Raw genomic sequence first — 25,048 nt, 5'->3', positions numbered from 1 at the left:
GGTCCCTCCAGCTTCGGCCGGCTGCCGGCTTCGGTGGGCTGCTGGCCACAGCCTCTGCCACTCCAATACTTCCTGAGTTTCCGGATAGTTTGTTCTTTCTGCTCCTGCTTTGGGAACATACTACACACATGTAATCACCACGTGCAAGCCCTCATGCACATGCACATACAGTGTATTGGCCAGCCCTTCTTCCTTACACACAGATCCATTTTCGTTGTCATTAACCAACTTTGCAGATGGGCTGACCATGTGACTTTGTAGCCAAGGACACATGAAAAGCAGACTTGGGGTGTCGCTGAGACCTGCTGGGCTCTTTTGCTCCCTCCTTTTAACTTAAAATGCGGACACGGTGGCCAGAGCTTTAGCAAACACCTTGTAACAACGCTGCAAGGAGGGGACTGGGGCCCACCGTACCAGCCTTGGACCGCTTGCCTCCAGACTTCATGTTGCGTAAGAGAAGTATAATTAATTTCCTCCCTGGTGTAGGCCACTGCCGTTCAAACCCACGTGGCTGATCTATTGCTCAGACTGGCCCCCGTATTGATTCCTCGATTTACGCCAAGCCCGTTATATGTTCTCATCTCATCTCTATGACCCCTTGAACATTACTGTTCCCATTTTACAGATGAGGAAAGAGAGTATCAGACTCCAGGTTACCTGCCCCAATTACTGAAGTTGAGTTAACTTTTATAACTTAAAGTCAGCCCATTATTAGCTTCTACGGCCTGTTGCCTGTTTCACGCTGCTTTTCGGAGTTCATTCTCCTGAGACGTGTGCTTCAGTCAGCTCAGGGGCTGGTTCTTCACACCAAAGCCTTTTCTGGAGTCACATCTGGGTTCTGAGATGTTGTGGGAAGCTGAGGTTCGGGGGTTTGAATCTGTCTGAGCTCAACTCTGCGCAGGACTAAAATGAACCGTTCGACTTTGGTCAAGCTCCTTAAACTCTCAGTCTTAGGAAATGTAGGCCATTGCGAGAATCCAAGAACCCAATGTAACATATTTTTCTCTTGATAACAAATCTAGAAAACAACTGAGGGCACCCAAGCTCAGGACTGTCGAGACTGAATGCCACTGAACGGTCAACGAGGGGCTGACACATGGAGCAGGTGAACAGTGGAAGTTTAGCAGACGTGGAAACATAAAGGTACGCCAGACACGCCATCCGTCTCCTATTCAAGACACAGGGCAGAGATGAGGCAGGGGCCTTTCGTGAAGGAAGAACCTATTGACAACATCTGGTGACAGAACTGGTGAGAGGAAAACAGCCAAATACCAATGGAGAAAACAGGAAAATCTAATAACCAGGAGGGGAAAGCTCTGAGCTCCAATTCTGCGGCCTTTTAGCTTGCGTGTGATGTGACTCTTTAAACAAGCAGAAAGCTACTTTTAGTGATCCTGACGCTCACCTCCAAATGGAAATGACTTATGAAGGAATAAAGTTTTGGAAAAGATTCAAAGCAAGAGAAGGAAATGGCTCAGGATCAAGGTTCTCTTCCCAATTTCCTGACACTCAGCTCACGCCGACGATTTTAGTAGAAATGAGCCCCTCAGGGATGTGTTCAGTTCTTAAATTCCTCTTTTGTCCTATGGGTTCATTTCCTTCAAAAATTACTATGTAATCTTTAACATATTCCCCAGCAGTAACCACCTAGATATATTTCTACAGATTATTTACCACCCAACGCAAGCTCCATGGTTTAGGGCCCCCAACTCCCACAATCACAGTTAAATAGAAAACTGGATGACTGTTTTCTTATAGATGAAAACCCACGAAACCTACCAGCTTACCCGCCAATTCTTAAGAAATTATAGTGTAACATAAAAAGACGTAAAACACTGACCATACACACTTCAGTGTGTTGGTCCTTTCTCCCCCTTTCCTCAGCCACAGGAAATTGACTCGCTTTCTACTTGATGTTGCACCCCCAAAACTCCTGATGGATCTGTCATCACCCGTTGTCCATATCACTTTGTGTCATTAATAACTGGCAGTTCTTCCTTTAATGGTGGCTTTTTAAACCCCCATCACCTCCCTGCACCTACGTGGCTTTCGTCGGCGTTTTAGCAGATCTCCTGTGAGTTCTGCCTTTACTTTTAGGTCACACAATTTCTAAATCTCTGGAGCACTGCCTACCGAAAAAAGTGCCTGGCCAGACAACACTAGATAGGAAGGCTTCCTGCCAAAATAGTCCCCCATGAATGTGCTAATATTTTATATGAACACTACGGACGCTCAGTGGGCTTTTTCTGGGCAGGTTAAGGATTCAGACACAAAGGAAGCCAACTGACTCCTCCAAACCCCTTTGAGGGAAAACCCCACTTTGCTACCTGAGAATTATTTACCAAGCCAAAGTCAGGGGGGGATGGCAGAATGAAAACATTTCTCAAAATATTGACCTATCGTATCCTTTCTCCTGAGGCTACTGGAGGATACACTCCGTCCAAATACAGACGTAAAGCAGACAACAGGGAGCCGACAGAGAAGAGCAGCACAGGGGCTGCGGGATCTGGGGGGGCAGGTGGGGCGTCAGGAGGGCTTTCCAGGGGAGACTGGAGTGTGCCTACGACCCTACGACTTAGAGGAAAGTGAGACTGTGAGACCTTTTTCAGAGATGCCAGAGCGTAGTGGAAAATGTAGACACAGGCTCAGAAGTTTAGGCAGAGATTTTTTTAAAAACAAATAAAAATTCAAGAAAAATGAAAAGGTTTACAAAAAAGGAACTGCAATCCTTCAAGTGACTCTGAAGAATACTATTTCCACAGTTATAGTAAAAGCCCTGAGATTTAAATGACCCATTGGGAAGCAGAGGGAAGGGGTGAGAGTGCCGAAGTGGTCAATTTCCCTCACAGGAAGTCAGCAGATACCCCAAGTGGACGACTCCTGAGAGCAGTGCTCACATACCTACCTCCCTAGAAGGCTCTCAAAGCAAACCACTGAACGAGTACAAAGTGACCGTTCCTTAAGTAGAGATTAGAAAGAGGAACAGGAGGCTGACGCTTTGTAGCCAAAATCTTTTAGCACTATTTGACTTTTTAAACTAGGTCCACAAATCACTTTGCTACAATATGAAACATTTTTAAATGCCAAGGATCCATTTAGAAAACTTTTACATTAAAACACCCCTCCCTTCCAATGACTACATCTAAATTTATAAAAAGCCAGCATGAATATTAAAAAGATGCTTTTTTAAAAAATAAAACCAAAAAAACAACAACAGTAGATAAAATAAATCTGGATATCTTTACTGCCTAAATTCTCTTGAGATTAAGTTTGCTAACTTAGCAAATTAAACACACAGCAAAAAGCTCATTTCCTATTCATGGCTTATGCAGGCTACATTTCCTACTTCTGACTTGACTTCCTGATTAAAGAAGAAAAAAAACTAATAAACCATTGATGAAATGTCATTCTTTTCTGCAAAACACTGAAAGTATCACTCAAAGGGAATAAGAAAGTGTTTAGTGAATATAATGGGAAATATTAATTCATCGAGTCCTAAAAATGAGTCCTAGATATCCTTTCAAGAATAACCTGATTATGTCCAGGCCAACACTGGTTGGGTCTTCTGCCCAGTGAGTCACGTGTGGGCAGGTAGCCCTCTCAGTTTGTCCTGACCCAACTGAAAACAACACCTGTGCCATCATCACCTGTTTACCTGTTTGGCTCTCCTAATGCAGTGTAAGCCCCTTGACGGCTGTAGCCAGGCCTTACTCACCTTACTTGCTCCACATGAACAACAAACCTGGGTATCCAGTAGTTTCCCAATAAATATTTTACAAATCAAGGTACAAATTAGTGAGTCAGTATCAGACTCTTGTTCAAGCTCCTTTGAAAATGTAAATCCAGATACCTATCTTTTTAAAGGAACAGGATAAAACGCGTATGTATAACTGCTAGTGAATCTTTGCATAGCCCTTTATAAATATGAGGATACACTGGAAAAGTCAATTGCTTTTTTCACAAGAAGACTTAGCTCTTCTGTCACATATCTGAAGAGAAAGGTCAATAGAAATCTTCAGGCTTTGTTTACCTTTCAGAATGTCTGAATTCCCTGTTAAAATTAATTAAATGTTCTACTTGTTAATCGCCACTAGCACAGCCCAGAAAAATAATTTGAATTTACTGCCAGGTGTCTGGACTTCAGCAGAAAAAGGAAAAATTATTACAATGAAAACGGTGATGAGTTTAAGGTGTATCAATCATCATATGCTATAGTAAATACCTTAACTTTAGAAATGTGCGTCCTGGGCAATCATGTAAGAGCACATATATAATATACGGTTACATTTAGTCAAATACACACACACACTGGGCACCTAAATCACAAATAGTTTCTACATGGTATGCCCATGTCACAAGTAAAACCCAGCCATGAATGGTACCAAAGCAGTGACTTGTAACTGTGGAAAGTGCAGGCATAAAAACCATCTAGGAAATTTAAAATTATATTCCTCCATCCTATTCTCTCTCCATCTCTGTCTCTACCAGAAGGACTATGGTTCTTTTATCCCCTCTTTTTTCGGGTTAGTTTCTAACCCCTAAGAACTGGAATGTTTTCAGCCTTACATGTAGTCTCATCAACTCATGAAAATCATAGCAATCAATTAAGGCTCATTTTCTAATTTTTATATTTTAGGCATAGCCTTAATCTAAATGTATATGGTGTGCACTGCATTTTGCAGAAATGGTAATGACAGAAGGTGACTTCTTAGCATTACATTTTAAAGAAAATCTCCTATCCCCCACCCAGGACCAAAATTTATTATAAGTATGTTTATATAGCTTTATCTATAATAGAAATTAGCCAAATATTCAATAGCAGGGATTTGGTTAAATAAATTATAATACATGTTGCTGATAGGATGCAACTACTGAAAATTATGGGTAAGAATATTTAATTGCATGGGAAAATATGGAGTAACAGTATATTCAGGGTTTACGCCTTAGTAATAAAAGCTGTGCTTAAATAATAAATAAAAGATAAGAATGTTAATAATTGTTATTTTGGATTATGGGTTAACAATATTCCCAAGGCCCAAGTAAATAAATAAAATGGAAGAGGTCAGACAATAAGGAGTAGTGGGGACTGTGGGAAACTGAAGCACACATGTCCAGTCAATATCAGTCAATAAAAACTTTTAACACTGAAGGCCAAACAACACAGTCACTTTATGATTCCTGAATTTGGGATTTTCTTCCTTGTGTTTCTGTACTTTGCAAATTTCCTACAGTAATTATGTAATACTTCTTTAGCAGTTATTTAAAAACTTGAAGACAGCCACATTGGTAAAATTCAAGAAAAGACCTTCATATTTCATTGATGGCAAAATATTTTGGTAATATTTAAGCCAGCAGGTAAATTGGAGTGATTGTGGCAAATTTGTAGTATTAATAATAAAAATGAGTCTCACAAATTATGGACAAAAGGTAGAAAAGATCAGTCTCCCTTTTTTTTTTTTTAAGAAATATGTAAAGTAAGGTTATCCCAAGGTCACGCAGCAGAAGGGCTGAGGTGGCCAGAAGGGCTTGACACAATGCTGGTGGAAGTCTGGCCCGTGCTTTCTAAGGTGGATATCTAAGCAGTCTTGGTATCCAAAGTAAGTGCACTCAGGAGATGAAATCTAAACAAAGTCTTAGCTGAATGGGGAGGACAGCTACCAAGGGAGAAACTTCACTCACAGATGGGGAGAAATCAGAGGTGAGAACCAGCCGGCCAGGCCAGGCCCTAGTTGTTAAGGCTACTGAGTCAAGAGGAATTGGAGGACAGACAGGCGGCAGCTGGGCGGGACGATTCAGGACGAGACGAGCTACGCTCCCAAAGCCCCCTCCCGCTAAGCTGCTCTGAGACGTCATCTTTATGTCCATCCTGCTCACAGATGCAGCGGAAGGCGATCCCATCAGGGCCTAAGAGGTGCTCATGCTTTTGTTCATTTTTATGTTCATGTGAGATGGCAAGTCTTCTCCCCTTTATAAACTAGTAAAGAGATAACAAACCCAGGTCCCACTGACTTCAAAGCCTGTACGAAGTCACACCCTTCCTGTCTTGAATCCAATCTCCAAGCCTCACAGTAGCTTACTGACCTCAAAATGGCCTGCGCAGGCGCACGGGAACACAGGGCCAAAGCAGGCTTCTTCAGGCTGGGGTGTCAGCCACCCACCCTTCAGGTCAGGTCCGAGTCCGAATGGTCTAACGCCTTCCCCACTTCTCTCACAGTGCAATTCTAATAAGAACATCAAAAGGTGCACCAGTTCCTTAGGGAGCTACACAAATAATTAACATCCCTAATTCATAAGCGTACGCCAAAAATAATGCAGTATCAGCTGACTGAAAATATTAGAACAGTAGCTCAGTTTTGCTTTGAGGTGTGTATCTTTGAAAAGGGTTGACTTATCAAATATACATTGTTTATGATGTATATAGTTCAGCCCATCTTCCAAGTAAACAGTGGATTATAGTTATTAAATAAGCATTATTTCTTGCCATTTTAATGTGTTTTGATTAGAGAACAGAATAGACGTTTGTGACTGTGGTGAGGTCCACAAACCCTTAGAACACAAATGACTCTTTCTATCCCAACCCATGGAGGCAGTGATAACTAATGTGTAAAGTGGCACTCCCCCCACCCCGCATCTTCTTATTCCCACGGGAAACATCAAACCTCCCAAAACGTAACCATCATCTATGCCGAGGTCACTTAATCGCAACATTCACAAAGCAGGCTCAAACGAAAGCAAGACAGGTGAAAAAAAAGGTGAACCCTATCCACAAAAACTACATGTGATGATTCCGAACTATCAAGGTTACATTGTATTCAGAAAAAATGTATTTAAGGTAATAAAGTATCTAATATACTTCAGAAATATTATATCTGAAAATAATTAAAAAGCATTAGTGTTTAAAAAGATAAGTTTTTATCAGCTGAAAGGTTTCCTCACAAGTCTTACTGAGTCTCATGCTTCAGGAGCGTAGAATAAACCACCTCCACAGAAGATACAGAAACACAACTTTAATGATTTAAGGTAAATAAAAGGAAGTTTGAATCTATGATTGAAAAATGAAAATAATTACAAGTATATCTATGCAGAAAGTACAAGTTTCAAAAATTTGACATCAATCAACTGCTGTCAAAATAAATATTTAAAGAAAGCAATATGCCCGGCCGGTATGGCTCAGGGGTTGAGCGTCAACCTATGAACCTGGAGGTTGCGGTTCGATTCCTGGTCAGGCCATATGCCCGGCTTGCGGGCTCGATCCCCAGTGGGGGGCGTGCAGGACGCAGCCGACTCTCTCATCATAGATGTTTCTCTCTCTCTCTCCTTCCTCTTTGTAAAATCAATAAAAATATTTTAAAAAAGGGCAAGAATAAAACTGCTTAATAGTGGGGAACAATATACAACAAAGAGGGGGGCAGACGGACCAAGAAAAGGAATAAGGGAAAGCAAGCAACATCCCCACAGGTGTTTTCACAAACAGGGATTCAGATCAGAGGATAGACATACACCTGTCTAGGAACAATAAGCTAATAGAAAATGATGAAAAGTCAGCTATAAATCAAAAATGACAACCCAAATCCCAAAGCATCCTAAAATCTCCACGCAGACATGAGCTAACTCTCAGATCTGTTTGGTGCCGTGGTGCTCGTCATTCTCTGTTAGAATGAACTGCAGGACACACATTACTGGGGAGAGTCTCAGAGCGAATTCACCCTTGAAGGTCAGGGTCAGCAGTATATTACTGTATTCACATATTTTCTGATATGGAAAAGTAACATGTCTAAGAAGAAATTAAAGTAAAATTTATTTTGAGTAATCAGCAGAATCTCCAACTTTCAAACAAGTGAATCTTAAAATGTCCATTAACTTCCAATGGTCATCAAACTGCTCTCTCTGGCCTGGTAGTGACCAAACTGAGAGGTCTCACAGTGTCTTTCTTTCCATTCCTTAGTTATAAGAACATTCAATTTCTAGAAAGACTTCTTAAAACATGTTTTAAATGATCTAATCTACCTTGTGGATTCATAAACAAGAACACTCAGACTCGAGTAACCTCCCCAGGTCTTCCCATTCTCAGGTGGTCTTCTGTCCACTACTCCGCAGCCTTGATTGTCCTGCTGTTTGAGCAAGTTCTTCCCACTCCTACCTCTAACCTCCAGACTTATTGTTACTGCTCTTTGTACCATCTGTATAAAATCTGTTCTATATCAAGTAATCCCCAACTTCTGCCTCTACAGCAACCTAAAAATTAAAACAAACAAAAAAACTCCACAAAAAAACCTTCATGAAGGAAGAAATTAAGACCTTCAAAAAAATATTTTAGCAATAGGTACCAGAAAAAGACTGCTTCCTAGTTTAATTTATTAACATTTGATCAACAATTTGCTAATCTGATGAGACCTTCTAAGAAATATTGATACTAAAATATGTTGGAGAAAATGCTTGAAGTATGCATTCATAGAGATAAATACAGCAGCACACCGACAGTCAAACATAAGCAAGTGTATACGTAAAAAGATGTGCCATGAGCCCATGCTGATTTTCACCACCAAAGGTTCAAATCATGATTTCCTGGTTAGAGAGGCAAGATAAAAATAAGGCATAAAAACATAGATGCAGACATCCAAGTAAATGATAAGAAACTCAATAAACACAATGTAAAATGAATACAACTGTAGACAGGAGAAAAAGTTAACACCTATAGTAACACATGTCGGCCAGGTGCTCTATTTTCATCACAATAAATTATGTGACAATATTCTTTGTTTACTAAAGGGTGGCAAGTATTGCTGCTGGTGGCAGGTGTGTATTATTTCATCAAAAAACACTAATAGGCTTAGACTTTAATGATAACACTTGTATATCAACCAACAATTCTGGAACTCTCATTAATCTTTGATAGCTGATAATTTGAGTAGAAAGACATGATAAATCAAAACATATGTCAGTTTTTCTTAAAGATCCTTCAATGCAAGCTCAGCATCTAAATGGTAAACACAGAATAAATTCCTAATCTAGCATAAGATTTTTTTAATTAAAAAAAACAAAACATGTATGAGTGAGTGTGCCCGTTTATAAAACTGTGAATGATTAAAGCAGTGAGGCAGTTGGGCTCTCACACTGTGCTCAACCTGAAGTGCTCCTGTGGTGCATGTTCAGCTGTCAAGTGGGAGCAGCTCAAAGGACATCACACAACCTATAAACCAGCTGGAAGGAGCCACCCAGACTTTGCCCTGCCTAACCCTCTCGGGGCGATGGCTGGACAAGTCCTCATAGATGATGTACTGTGTGCAGAAGCGTTGATCGGAATCGGGTCTGGCATGGTAGGCAACGGTGTTGATGGTCTGAGTCACGTCGCTGTCTGGCTTGGGCTTCCTCATGAGGATCTGGCCCCCAGCTGCAGTGACGAGCTTAATAAGGTTGTCCTTTGGATGGTGTTTGAAGATTCCTCCCAAATAGAAGTAGCATCCATCAAACAGCTTTGGCAACTGGAATAACAAAAAAACAAAACAAAAAACCTGTTAAAAGCAGATCAAAATATTTTAAAACACTGCATATAAATGAGGGAATTAAAAATACAGTCATGATCAGTTAAGAAGCTAGTTAAGGAGGTGCTGGGATGAGGTGAAAAATACTTATGCATTTATAGGTTTCCTAATTATTATTTTTTCCCTAAGACTTGGTCACTATCTTGGGTACTTTTGACTGTCCTCAGATTTTAGGTGTGTTTTATATAGAACAAAAACTGTTCATCAAATTTCTTTTATCGGAAAGTTTGCTCATATTTGGTGGGACTTAAAAGCCCAAGATTCCTGGGTATCTGAAACATGCTTCAGGGATACAAGCTAAACTTAAATGACAAATATAACATTTTTTCCATGGACCTTTATCTAATTCTGCCCATCTGTATTCAGGTCCCCGTATATTACCAACCTAAGGTCTCCAGAGCGGCTGCCTCGGAGTGTGGCCTCCAGGGTTAGGGATGTATTCCTTGGACCTGGGGCACCATACATTACGCAGCCATGGCTAAGGACCCAATTAGCTATGAAACACACTTGTGTGTGCTTTATGAAAAAAAGTTTCAGAATTCCCTTGCATGAAAATTTTTCTTCATCATTTCTAATATACATCAACAGGATAATGGACTATTATCCATTAAAACTGCAATGTACGGCAATAAAGACATATGGCAACTGAATCTGAGCAGCAGCGCTAAGTCTCCTTTTAAGTCACTTCCTGTATCTGCGACTTAACCTCAGATTCTGAAAGGTTTATGGCAATGTTCAAGGTGCCAAAAACCCATTACCGCTATGAAATTATTACCTTCTGGGTTTTACTGCTCACCGTGATCATCTCTCAGAATCAAGTGCTTGAAATAGGACAATTAAAATTTTAATCAGTCACCTGTACTTGTTGAAAGGGCAGAAGTTTTTCCTGATGGAGATAATAATATTCACATACAGTAAGAACAATGAAAGCGGTGGCGAAAGACAAATACCAGCTGTTCTCTGTTGCGCCTGCTTCGCTGTGGCCCCGCAGGGATCTCGTACTTCTCTTCCTGCTCCCACCGCCTGCTCTGCAGACATGCCTGCACCCCTGACCAAAAGCAAGAACGCAGAATAAACATCGAGGGAGCATTGCTTCTTCCAACTGGAAGTAAGCATGTTGCCTAAGTGGTTTTTCTTCTTCAGGGTTAAGTATTATTTCAAAGTAGAAACAGAAACTTTACTTATGCTAAAACAAATGTAATAAAATGGGCTTTCCATAAAAAGAAATTTTAGAAATCTCTCCTTCAGAGGACTGAGCAGAGGTTGTACTGAACACTAACAAATGAAACTCTACATTATCAAAATGAAGGTGAACAAAAAGGCCCTCGTTGCTCGGCCCCCAGAGATCTGAACTTGAATGCCATCGTCCGCATGCTCACTGCCGCAGTGATGTCTCATCTCCTGTTAGACTATGAGCAATCTGCCACGAAGGAAAGTGTTTTGGCCCAAAGCACCTAGCTCAGCTGGCCACACTACAGGGGTTCCGCAGTGCTTGTTAAAATCAACAATAAGCAGAGCAGGAGACATATTTGGGATCTGACAGGTACACAGTGAAGTCACCCTTTTAGGGATGAGTTGGTGAGCGTCTCCAGGGCCTTAGAGCTGCTTCAACTGAGATGTTCCGAGATGCTGCTCAATACATGAAAGTCAGAAGACTGAACAATCCAACACTCCGTCTCTCCAAAAGCAGAGCTTTGTCAGGAGACTACATTTTTTTCTTGACTTGGGGCTGGGAATGCACATTCCAAATGCAACACTAAACCTTGGCCTTTCTATAATGCCCTGTCACGTGATTCTTAATTTGTTAGTCTTGCCTATGTTTTAGTGTCGCTTTCCCTCCATGTTTTTAATACAAGAATCATATTTAGCCAAGTCTGCTATGCTGAATGTCTAAGTCTTATTCTTTTCACTGATATATCGCAAATATCATGGATCTATAAAAATTGTTTTCATGTAATAAAAATTATATTTTACAAATAGTATAATTTTTAATAATCACTCACTGAGTAAAAAACTATCTTTCTGATGAAGCTAGTATTAAAATAGTAACTTTACTGTGTATTGAAAATGAGTCTCAAAATTTCTGACTAGGTCAAAGTATCATCCCAGAAACATTGCCAGTGTGTTCGCATTACATCATTTACTATTTCCATATTAAACACCAACCCCCAAAACATTAGCAATCTAGCCAAATCACTGACTTACATCACACTCATTATTTTACATGTAAACTATTACTTCTACTTTTTACCAAGCAAGGAGCCCCTTTCTAAATCTCCTTTCCTAATGGTATTTACAGAGCATTCATAACAGAATCTTTAGATAAATGAACATTCCAGTCTATAAAGCCAAGGACTTAACCCTGAATACTCCGAGGGTATCTGCTGTAACAAGTGGATGGCTAATGTCTAATTACAGAAATCAATAAATGGCTATGCCCGTGCTTGTTGGTTACCCATTATGGTTTTACTTACTTGTCAAAAACGCATATTAAGATAGTATCTATTGATCCCAGTAATGTGCTATCATTTTGTAGAAATAGAGGAATGACTTACTATCTTATTAAAACTAAGAGATTCTTTTAGCCCAGATGTATTCCTGATCAGGTCTACATTTCAGGTAAGCTTTCCTTTGGCCCTGATCATTATTACTTTGTTCATATATAGTAAGCAGCCCATTCCCAAAGTACTGCTTACCTCAAAGTCATCAATGAAGCTCTGGCTACCTTAGCAAAGTCTGCAATATTTGAATACTAAAGCAGCCTATGAATTCTGGGCTACAATATATATGTGTATATATATATATATAATATATATATATTATATATATATATATTTCCCCCCCCAAAAAGAAGCTTGTACTATACAGAAAGGTATTCCTGTAGTATCCACTCTTACCTCCTACCTCATAAAAGCATCTATATCTGCGTATTTTCATTTTAGCTGCATGACCCAATGATGATATTCATGGATCTCTATTAAGCTTAGTCACTTTCCACCACTTTAGAGGGAAAAAGAACATACAAATGGAAGGGAGTAGGAAAAGGGGTTCTTGAATCCAGTGCTACACAAATGATTACAGAATACAATGAAGACAGAAGAAAGCTTCAAGATGAAGATCTGCTAAATGTCCAAAGGGAGAAATTGCCCTCCACGGAAGATTTACTCAGTCTCTTCAAAAGCTAGTGCAGTAAATAAATCCATATGTTAAAGAATTGTTATTCTTCTGGAGCTACTGTAAAAAGTAAAATGAAAGCTAAGTGCACCACTCATGCCATCATAAACATCTGGATTTGTAACTGAAATAGCACTGAAACTGAGAATTAAGTATCACTCAGTTAACACCGAATGTCATGAAAACAATTAAAATACAGAATCAAACATCACTCTGTCAAAAGCAAAAGTCCTAATAAATATGTCATCAGATCCCAGCTATGCACTTAAATAACTCAAGACAACAGCACATTAAAAAAAAAAAAATTGTTTGAAGGATTCCCCTTCTTATTCTATTAAAAAAGTAACACCCATGTTGTAAAAACAAAAGAATTTGTTTCTTACATGCTTTTCTATTAGGCCTTTTAGTAAACTAGGCAAGAAAAAGAAGAAATAAGGCTATGTTATGAAATTTCACAGTAAAGTGCGAAAGAACAATGAAATAAAGGTTAAAAAAGTAAAAAAAAAAAGTTAAATGCTCCACTCATGGCAGGATAAATATCTAGATTTGGGCTATCACAGAAAACACTGCCACAGATCGTTATTTGTGATCCCACAGAAACACCATTTTAACAGCTAGTCATTTCCTGATACTTTTAAGCCAGTATTCTAATTATAAATATATTTATACATAAAAGCATATTTCCTAATATGATAACATGCTGTATTTATTTTACTTAATGCATATTAAGAAAACAGGTCAAATTCTATCAAAATATGTTACTGTTTCATAAAATTTTCTTAGGCAAAATTTGAGTAGCAAATCTAAAACTTTATAAGTAACAATATCGAAATAATTCTTCTCTTTATAGATGTGGTTAAATGACCAAATGGGAGTTTAATGTCCAAAAATTTTCTTAACAAAATAATTTAAAAACTCATACTTGGTGTTCTTTTTCAGCTACATATTTAAAGTTCAAAAATTTATGTAAGAATATAAGAATATGGTGATTAGGACAACCACCATATCAAAATGTATTTGCTAGGTCTGCATAACAGGTATAAAAAATCTGCGGTATCAGATTGGAGACATATACACACAGGTTCTAATTTCCCTGACAGAGACTGAAGCCTTTACCTATCCAATTACTCTTTGGAAAGGCTAAAAAGAACATGTTATTACAACTTGAGACCCTGAATTTCTTCCTAGAGAACGTTAATTCCATTTAACAGACATGTTGTTTTTAAAATGGTTATAAACAGACACCTACCTACTAATCCACTATGGCTTTCTTTTGATTATCCCTTTGCTGTATGCAGTCACACACTTACATGTTGTTGAAAGTAACGATATAATTGTCCTATACATTTTAAAATTGAAACAATGCTGTTTTTCATTCTGTCTTAATAATCATATAAAAATATAAATTTTTTTCAGAGGATGTCTTTAAACCTTCCAGAATGTTCTTAATTCTCTCACATTTGGGGTAGTCCCCCTACTTCTTGCTATTAGAAATAACAAAGAGTTTTGTTTTTTGCTTTTTTATCTGCATTACTTGCTTAGGGTAAATTCTCAGAACAGAAATTATTAGACCAAAGAATGATACAGTTTTTTTTTTAATTCTTGGAGAATCTTTGGTAAAGAGTTTCTGTAAGCATGAAGTTGCTCAATCAATCTTAGTTGACAGAAATGCTTTGGTATATTTATTTTTTTATAATTAGCAAAGTTTAAATAGAAAAATAATTACATTTATTTTTAAATTTCCACAGCACTTTTAATATCCATTTGAAGAAAGATGTTTTAATTGTAAAAGTATGTTAATCTGATTATGAGGTTTTTAATAAAATGATGTAATGATTGTCTTTTAGGTTCCATCTTCCTCAACTACAACAAAAAGAAACACCACCCTATCTGGCCCTCCCCCACCTCACAGGCTCAAGTCCAATGTCAATGTTTGGCATATTCCTCCAGCAATTCCCGTAGGTGCTGAGGCCTTTCAAAACTTCTCCAGCAGCAATTTTATTTAAACTTAGGTGAGGTGGAGAAGAGGGAGAGATTATTAAAGAAAAGATGACAGCCATCTGCTCTTCCTTTCATAATGATGAAAAATGAAGAAGTAGAATTCCTTTTTTTTTTTTTTTTTTTTTTTAAGGTTAGGCTAGAGGAAATTTTGAAAGCAGTGTACTAAAAGAGCAGGTCAGATGTTTTTTCACTGACAGCTCATTTACATCTTTAGGATTCAGATCTACCTTATTTATACTCTAAGCGAAAAATGAAAGGACATTTATGTATCTTCCATTGTTTCATTCTAGTCACCTCCCTGCCAAAATTCACCCTTACACAGAGTTAGTTATAAGTCCCCTGTGAGGAGGTAGTGCGAAAACCAGGACTAAAACAGAATCTCAGCCACAAATTTAATCTTGAAGAAGGAAATTTTCCTGTCTGTAGCTCCCATTTCTGTAAAATATCTATAAAATACATATGATGAGACAGAATAGTACAACAGCAAAATTATGGCCCATTTTCAGAACCTTCATGCTAAGTCCATTAAGTGTACCAGTCTAATACATTCTATATATATAATGTAGAAATAAGGGATACTGACCAGTTAAGACAAAACATGTTTGTTTAAACAGAAAACTTCCAATAAATTGAATAGTTTTTCTTTTTGTTAATTTGTTTAAGTTTGTAAAATAAGTCAATTATCTACAGAGATCATTTAGATAAAATTTCCTCTTGAATCTACATGGTTTGTGGAAAATCCCATTAAAAGGTATCATATTAAAGATTCTACATAGTTAAGCCAGTATAGATTTTGTCACCAGCAAGCTAATGAATAACTTCAAATACAATATCTAGCTCTAATAAGTCACAAATCTTTACAATTAATTTTAAAAGCTTTGCTCCACATTTTCTTTGTTTAATATACAGATAGTTTTCAGGTAGTTTTGAATAGCTCTGAACATTTTTTTAAAAAATCAAACCAGATGCCTAAGACTAAGAAAGAATATGAAAACTGTGAGAAATATATATTAGGAAAAAAGGTATTTTGAGGGTTCTTGCCTACTTTTTATAAACCCGGAGACTGTTTAAAGTAATTGTCTCAGCCCTACACCTATTTCTCTTTGGACTCTGTATTAGAAAAGACGGGAATATGAACTTCACTAAGAGATCCCATCCATCCCTTACACCAAAAGAACCACTGATATTAGAATGATATTCACTACTGTGAGAATCACCAAATAGCACACTATTAAGTCAGCTTGAGTCCATCAGTGATTCTATAAAAATGACACGGCCAAGCCATTAAATTGACAAAAACTTCCATTTCTGAAAGGCGGCAGATTTTACGGACATGAATCACGTGGCCTATATATGTAACCAAATGCAAGTTCAGCATATTCACAAGAACCGTATATTCAAAGTTAAGTGGTAAATGCAATACCATTCAAAATTTCACATGGCTTCTTTATTACTGAGAACTTATTATTGTGAAAATCTATTCCTTCCTATAACCACTGGCACGATTTCTGACAGATTCAGTACAAAAGCATCTATAATCATGGAACTGTTTTAAATCAATTTTTTAGACTTGCCACAGATTTGAAAGGGAAAAGTTTCAAGACACAGGAGTGAGACAGAAAAAAAAAACCTTTTTTCTTATGTAAATGATTAGTCCAGGTGCATCAAAGTTTTTAAACTGGTCATGACTGGGAGAGACTAATAGCAGACTGATAAGAACAGAGGGTGGCTAGTCACAGCCACTTAGCTGGGCAGGACACATCAGTGGAGGCTAACATCACAAGACAAGTGGTAGCTGCGTTTAAAAGGAAACGAACATCACCCTGACCAGGTAGCTCAGGAGGTTAGAGCCTCGTCCCAATAGTCCAAAGGTAAGGGTTGAATCCCCGGTCAGGGCACACACAATAATCAATCAGTAAATGCATAAAGAAGTGGAACAGCAAATTGATGTTTCTTTCTCTCTCTCCCCCTCTCTCTCTCCCTTTCTCTTCTAAAATCAATAAATAAAAAACTTTCAAAAAGGACATGAATACCAAATGCTAAAACAGTTTTACATACCAAATCAAATTCAAACTACAGATTAAATTAATATAATTAAGATCTTAATAAATCAAGCATTTCTAATAAATCAAGCATTTCTACCATAAAACCTCCAAAGCACATAGCCATAAAACAAAGTTTTTAAAAACTAATTCTGATCCATTATTTGCTTCTTAAAAAGAAAGTTTCATATCAAAAATATACACTATTCTTTTTTCCTTCACTATTTAATTTGAAATAATTTTAGATTCATAGGAAGCTGCAAAGGCATGTACAGGGAAGTCCCATGCACCTTCCTCCAGGGGCCAATGTTATCCTCTTACATAACTATAGCACAATATCCAAAGCCAGAAGCTGACATTGATACAATCCACACAGTGTGGTCAGATTTCATCAGTTATGCATGCACTCGTGTGTGTGTGTATGTCTGTGTGTGTGTGGTATGTGTGTAAGTAGATCTATAATTTAATTACCTGTGTAGCCTTGTGAAAGGGAACCACTACCAGAATCACGATACTCAACTGTATCATCACAAGTCTTCTCCTGTGACCCCCTTTACCACCACTATTCTTTCCTAAACCATTAGTTAACAAAAAAGGTCAATCCACTGTTCTAGTTTAGCCACTGTAACAAAAGTAGATACTTTTGCTATTCAGTAGAAAATAACCCTGTATGCGCTATCTTTTTATTTGTCTTTAAGTCCTCAGTGAATCCAAGGTTGAGAAAAGCAAACAAATAAGAGTAGGGAAGGTGAAAGGAGGCTCTGACAGCAGTGGTGTTTCACTATTAAAAAGCAGCAGGCAACGGGAATATATTTTCAAGAGAGGTTTAGATAATAGCTGGGGAAACTGCCCCAAATCAGGTAGTACAAGGCAGTCTAAATTTCCCAGCAGCTTCCTAAAACATACTGAATTAGCTAAGAAAGCAAAAGGGTGTTTACATATAAGTTTTTAGAAATCATAGAGGGAAAGCAATAAACTACTTTCATTTCATAATAGTATTTTTAAAACATGCATTTATTAAGTTAAATGTATCATTTAATAGTAATATGGGTTGCTTGGGCTTAAAAGTCTACTATATAATCCATTTATGCTTCATTAAAATAGCTGGTATTGTAGGAAAAAAGACTTTCAAACCAGAACATATCTGTGGACATTTATCAAGAACATCAAAATGATACCATAAATATGACAAGCTTTTGCAAAATGCAGTAACTAACCAGAGGTAAGAAAATTAGTATAACTTCCTTAAATAATTATTGGCAACACTGAACTATGAAAAATGAAATTAGTCTACTGAATTCATTTTGTAATTCTCCCAAATTTAACACTTACATTCAAATTTTAGGATCCAGCAGCCATTGAGAATCCCAAGCATACATTTCAGGGTACTTTGAACTGTATCACCAGGAATGATGACATGAGTCACTAGAATACAAAAAAAAAAAAGGAATTAAGAAAAGCAGAGATATAAACCAATATAATTCTTTAACCAGTCTGCACTTTATAGCAGTTAGTCTACACTTCATAAACTTCTACCTGAATTTTCTTCAAAAACAATTTTTATACTTAGGTGTAAGAGTTCTTTTATTATCATTCTCTAATCTGGACACCAACATGAAAAATCAGATCATAAACCAAATATCTTAAAAGCATATGCCATTGTTTCCTTTATTTTCAAATCAAAACTGAGGAATTAAAGCATTACACCACTACAATTTATTTATCATTAGCAAACTCATAAATTTGCTCTTCTGACCTATTGTTCTGTCCTAAACTAAGGGCAAAGCTTTAAACTACATTTCCTAACCACATTAAGCCTATAAGTAGTTTATAGCTATAGAAAGATTTTAGATTTATAACAAGATTCAAAGTATAAAGTCATACCCAATGGAGTTCTACAAATGGAATTACCTATTTAAAATTTTTTCTACCAAAAATAAATAAATAATCCTCACCTGTAGTGTCAAACTCAGCACACTTTTTAGCCTTGAGAATTGCCGCAAGCTCACTGAGCATTTTCTGTTGCTCTGAAGAAAGCCCGCTGCCTATCAGAACAAGAGGTCCATCCCTACGCCGAGCAGTGTGCACCTGTAAATAGAAAAGGAGATGCCACAGTGTTAACAATATTTAAAGACTAGAGAAAGCTATTAAACTGACCTTCACTTGATGTAAGCTTGAATTTCAAGTAGCTTACTCTATCTACTAATTTCCATTGATTCATCACCCAAAACCTTAATGCTCAGTTCACTTAAATAATTATTTTTCGATTTCTTTATCCCCACCCCTCCCACCAATTAAAACATTACTTGGGGTAGCTCTTTATACTCAGGGCATCTTGCTTCCTTGATTCCAAATTGGGTCTCTTTAGGGTTTTACAACTTCATTCTGTCACCAGTAAACCCGGTGTTTGTTTGTTTGTTTTTAAGTAACCCAAAATACCCATTTAAAATGATCAATTCCCTGTCTCCTCCACTAACTTATTCTAGTAGAGTTGAACTCAAACTTGGTCTGTTTAGTTTAAACTGAGATTATGTGAAAAGTCAAAAGAGCACGCAGACTTCTAGAACAGCAGTGACCTCAAAGACAGAAACAAATTTTTAACATTGAAACAGTTACCTTTCAAAACCAAGAAAATGAAAACAGACAAGAGAATACAAAAATCAGGTGAGATTTGCCCCAGTAGTAAGTCAATGCAGCTCATGAAAAGGAAAGAAGTGCTCTACTAACAAAGACTAATATTTTCACTTCGACAGAAAGACTTACAACTGTATTACAAGAGACAGAAAGGACAAAAACAAAGAGAAGGCACCAACGGATAGCATTAGAGATTAGAATGGATTGATTAAAAAAACCAATGGGATAGTGTATTCAAGAGTAGCCAACAGGAATTGAAATGAGAGTTAGCTAAAAGCTACCTGACACAAAAGAATATTCACCAGCCATGTCCATGTGACATGCAGAAAGTACAGGTTTCCTACATTTAATAAAAACACAATAGCAACTGGATAGCTGAACTGGGAGGACAATCACTCTGCTCTTTTCTGAAGGGCATTAATATTCTCAGACTCCAAGAATGCCATAAAGATATCCTTATTTTTGACACATTTAAAATCATCTTTCTCTAGCTTTTACATAAAAGGAACATTGGCAAATGACAACTTAGTTATGCTATGTTCTGCCAGAAGAGTTCAAGTTCAAATGAATAAAATAAGTGCCAATTTATAGTTGTTAAGTATGCTGAGACTGAACGAGTACTGACCTAAGATTTAAATAATTCGTGTTCTAACTGATCCATTCAAAAATTTTTTATGGCTGATTAACCCAGGGCAAATCACCACCTTTCTAGGTCTCAACTTTCTCATTTCTAAAATGAGGAAATTAACCTGATTTCTAGGTTCTCTTCCAGTTCATTACCACTGCCCTAACTAGACAAGAAGTCTTCTCTAATGGCCCTAGATGTCAACATATCCCTTTCTCTTATTTCCCACATCTGAGTAGTTGCTACATAGTCAGTCAACCGTCCCTCTCTCTCTAAAACCCTCTTACCCTTCCCATCCCACACCATGACCACTGCACACCTGGGCTCCACCACAACAGCCTCCTGGCTGATCTTCAGTTCTTGCCCCGCTCCCGCCTACCCTCTGCAGTCCCACTCCATTAAAAACACACTGAGGGTGCCCCTCCACAGGGAATTCCCCCTCCTAGGGATTCAAGGTCTTTCACAATCTGATCCCAACCTTGCTCTTCACTGTCAATTCTCTAACACACCTTATGCTCCTCGCACACTAAACTCTAGTTTCTCAAATTCCCAAGGTCCTTTATGCTTCCTTGTCTCTGAGCAGCTGTTCCTCTTATTGGGACTGTCATCCTCACTTTGTATACCTAATCTGCAGTGGGCAATGTTGGCTGTGCACTCAAAATCCATTCCTCACTTCCTACACATTATAAGAATCCTAATTTTGTTCAGATGCCACTCTTAAGGACTAACCCTATCTTCAACCATAACATATGTCAAAACCAACTGTGTGGCCAGTTCTGACCAATGAGACATAAGGAAGTGCACTGGAAGGCTTCTGGGAAAGGTTTTCGTCCTTTTAACGCTGGACACTGTCACATCTGCAACTATGGCCATCATCCTATAACCACTGGGGGGAGATTAGTGAGGACAAGGCCGAGGATGGCAAAAAACAAAGCAGCTACAGTGAAATTCTAAAGCATAAACTAAATCATGTTGTCTCTTTGCTTTAAATCCTTTCAGTGTTTTTTCGTTACTCCTAGACACTCACTAGTTGCCAGTAACAATGACGTTCTCTCTAACCTTCAAATATGACAAGCTCATCCACTGAGGGCCTACTACAAGTGTTCCTTCTGCCTGGAACACTTGTCCTCCAGATATCCACTTGGCTGCCTCCTATCATCATGCAGGTGTCAAACCAGTATCAGTTCTTTAAAGACCCTCCTCAATGACCCTGAGAAAAAGCAGTGCTTCTTCCATAGCCCATGACGCCCACTGAATTACACTCTACAGGGTCTCCGTCACAGCACTCATTTATGAGTCCCTACAATTATTTTACTTCCATTAGCTTACATGTTTACAATGTTTCCTACCCCCACTAAAACATACGCTCCTTGAGAATAGGGAGTTCTATCAGTCATATTTACTGCGTTTAAGTGCTGCCTAGTATAGAGGGGGTCAACAAATACCTGCTGATACATCTGTTCCGATTATGTTTTCACATTCACAATAGCTAATACGCAGGAAGTGCTCAATAACTGTTTAGTGAATAAAAGCAATTTACTGACTGGAAATTTTTCCATTATGCTTCCTTCATAACCACTTTCAATCAGAAATAAACTTCCCGAAGCTACCTCCGTGCTTCCTGCTGAGCCGCGGCCGGCAGGCAACGGTTCCCTCTTCTCCGGAGGCAGCAGCAGCGACCGCGCAGTCTCGCTGTCCGCGTAATCCACAGGTCGCAGGCCGAATATGTTACTGGCAGGACAAACACAGGGGTTTAGGCAAACAGAAGAGGAGACTTCATGGTTAACTACATGAACGCACCAGCAAAATACTCTTTCAACTCTCCTAATGCCACACTATTTTCACTAAAGAAATGACTCAGGATTCACACAAAGCGTAAGGATCAAGTACCACAAGCTGCTGCATTCAGTGGGAGAGGTGAAATTTCAATTTGACACCAGACTCTGAGAGGGAGTATTTTTAATTAAATATGTTGTTACTCACACATGAATTTTTTCACAACTCTATACTCTTCTGTGTTCATACTCATACTCATACTTTAAATCATTAATCACTATGTACGAGAGGTTTTCAAATGTGGATAAAAATCACGGTAGCAATTACAGGCTCTATCATCTATATAAACAAATACAGAAATGAGATAAACTAATGGATATGTGGATCCATTAGAAAGAAAACCAATGCCACATGACAAAGAATTTAACAAAGTAGCGAACAGGGCACTTTTTAGATTAACACGTATGCACACTACAGTGTGTAACAATCACACCATCACAGAACACACCGGAATGGTTCAGAGAACAGCTAAGGCAGACTTCTCACCACATACTAATTCACAAGGCACAGACTATACACTGGAGGAGACTCCAGACACAGCAAGACAACGACAAAGAGGGAAAACCAAGAGAGAAAGGCCCAGCGGCTTGGCTTAGGGTCGTGTTCTCCTTGTCTGTCACAGTACTCCTCGCATTACTGCCCATCTTCAGTCCTTCATTTATCAGTAAACTGTAAAAACTATACAACTTTTGTCTCCTATTCCACTACCATCATACAGTTTCAAAATGATTTTAATATACCACACTATGGCAGATGTTTTCTAAAATGAGCATTTCTTTTATAATTTATGGATTTTACAAATATTTTTAGTGATTTTTAGAGAGAAAGAGGGGGGAGAGAGAAACATCGCTGTGAGAGCGGAACATGGTTCGGCTGCCTCCTCCATGCCCCACACCAGGGGTCAAGCCAGCAACCCGGGCATGTGCCCCGATCAGGAATCAAACCTCCGACCTTTCGGTACATGGGATGAAGCACAACTAAGCCACACCGGCCAGGGCATAATCTTTTATGTTTTTTAGGATTATGGTATATCCATATAATGACGACTAAAGTTCACGTAAAAATGCAATGTGTTAAACAGGATATAAAATTATAAACATGGTATAATACTAGATTTTACAATTGTACTAAACGTGTAGAAAAAGATCTGGAAGGAAACAGAGTGAACACTAGAGAGAGAGGGAGGAGGAAGGTGTCGCCTCTGATGTGGCATGGAGGGCACTGCGATGAGACACACATGGGTAGGATACAGAAGCATCTACTGGGTTTAGAGACAAGGTCGTTAACAACTTTAGAGAAAAGTGTTTTGATGGCATAGTAGGAAAAGAAAGCTAGTGGATTAAGAAAAAAAAGAACTGCAAATGTTTCTCTAATGGCTGCTATTCATGACTGTCAGGTTCAGTCAGTATTTCTTATTGGGACAGCGCTGGGTAAATGCTGTAAGTTCATATTCTCAGAGTCCCCTCTGTGCCCAGGTCCAATAATGTATAACCTCTCTCCGGCAATAGGCTTTTTCCAGACAAGGTATACTGCCATCAATTGTAGCTCAGCTTTCTGATTTACAACAAAGTGATGCGAGTCACTGTCCTGGAATTGGGGTCTTTGCAAATCCCCATAGTTCGGGCCAACAGTTTCAGCTTACTTCAAAGGTAGCCAATCTCATCACTACACTATACCTGATACTTCTCAACTGCATTCCCTAAGTTATTATGCCCAAACATTAACCCCACAATCTCTTTACAGGCACAATCTGTAAGTATGACAATCAAAAATCAGAAATCGGAGTTAAAAAAAACAATCTTCTAGGTCTTAACCCACCAAGTGCAAAAATGAATAAAAAAAATAAATTAAAAAAAGTCACATTATATGCCATCAAACAAATCCTTGCACACATAAAGACTTTTTAACAAAGACAAATGTAGAATTTACACTTGGAAGAAATAAAATTTAAGAGCCCAATCACATGCACTTTAATGCCTAGTAACTGTAGTATCCTACTTTACACAAATACAAATCAAGGCCACTATAGTAACATAAAAAAAAAAAGTTAATGAAAGTACTTCCCAAAGTGCCTCAGCGATTAGCTAGTGAGGACTTTACCAAAAACTAACAACTAAAACAATGGCCTTGGAAGATGTTTTTGCTGCCTGAAGAACTGCTTCATAAAATAACAGCAGGACTCTAATTTACATTTACAGTCTTTCACACAAAGCTATCTCATCTGGCCTGTAAACACGTGGTCTCTCTACTTAGACAGTGGCCGGCTTCTGCTTATACACAACTCACTAGACCCTCAGCCCTCCTGTATTGTTAATGGCACATTACAAATACTCATTTGAAAGAGAATCAGTTAAACCCCAGCCCTGCGTCATCGGAGATCATAGGAGATGGAGCCTATTAAACCAAATGAAATTTAAAATTAGACACAAGGTTTTAAGTGGCACCTTCAAAAAACCATAGCAGGAGAAGTCAGAGCATATGCAAAATTTCTCCTTTATTATGGGGGCACAAAAAGAGTCATAAAATTTTCCCCCCAAAATGATATATTTGAATGAGCTCACACTTTGCTTACAGGCTTTGAGTTAAAAATCAGCTTAAAATGTACATAATTAAATTTATTCTTTAAAAAAAAATAGGTTATACAGGAAATGTCACATGTCACATGCACAAGGGACTATCAGTGTGACTGCCTATTAACTGAAGACAATGATAAATCTCTTACTCTCCATTGCTACATAGGAAAGTTTTTTTTTAATCTGTCAAAACACCATGGACTCAGGCTAAACATCAATAATTTCATTAGAATGAGTTACCAAGGGAGCTTATAGATTGACTTTTCCCCCCTAAATGTTCTTTTTTTAAAATATTTTTTTGTTATTGATTTTACAGAGAGGATGGGAGAGGAAGAGAGAGAAACATCTATCAGCTGCCTCCTGCATGCCCCCTACTGGGGACCAAGTCCACAACCCAGGCATGTGCCCTGACAGTGATGGCAACCTCTGGGTGCATGGGACAAAGCCCAACCAACTGAGCAGCACCAGGCAGGGCTAAATGTTCTTAAACATAGCACATTCTCTATTTTCTGACATACTTTAACCTAAAGCCTTAACACGTAAACTTGGCATGTTGGAGAGATACATAATACTTAGAAATGATTATCCTCGCCTGTAATCTTACTGAGGAGAGATACTCAT

General features: G+C 38.2%; 1 protein-coding gene across 1 annotated transcript in view; it reads right to left on the bottom strand.

Annotated features, from left to right (window-relative positions):
* Window positions 1–6,992: 6,992 nt before the first annotated feature.
* Window positions 6,993–25,048, bottom strand: part of BARD1 (BRCA1 associated RING domain 1) — a 51,137-nt gene continuing 33,081 nt past the window's right edge. The window contains exons 7-11 of the mRNA XM_081142961.1: window positions 21,629–21,749; window positions 18,715–18,847; window positions 18,092–18,184; window positions 10,493–10,590; window positions 6,993–9,482 (exon numbers count right to left, since the gene is read on the bottom strand). Of these exons, the coding sequence (XP_080999087.1) occupies window positions 9,150–9,482; window positions 10,493–10,590; window positions 18,092–18,184; window positions 18,715–18,847; window positions 21,629–21,749 (778 nt within the window). The 3' untranslated portion in view covers window positions 6,993–9,149. The remainder of the gene's footprint in view (window positions 9,483–10,492; window positions 10,591–18,091; window positions 18,185–18,714; window positions 18,848–21,628; window positions 21,750–25,048) is intronic.

This window comes from Miniopterus schreibersii (genome assembly GCF_964146895.1).
Source record: "Miniopterus schreibersii genome assembly, chromosome: 7".
Classification (NCBI taxonomy): domain Eukaryota; kingdom Metazoa; phylum Chordata; class Mammalia; order Chiroptera; family Miniopteridae; genus Miniopterus; species Miniopterus schreibersii.
Note: the sequence above shows the minus strand (reverse complement) of the source record. Positions and strands in the feature narration are given on the sequence as shown.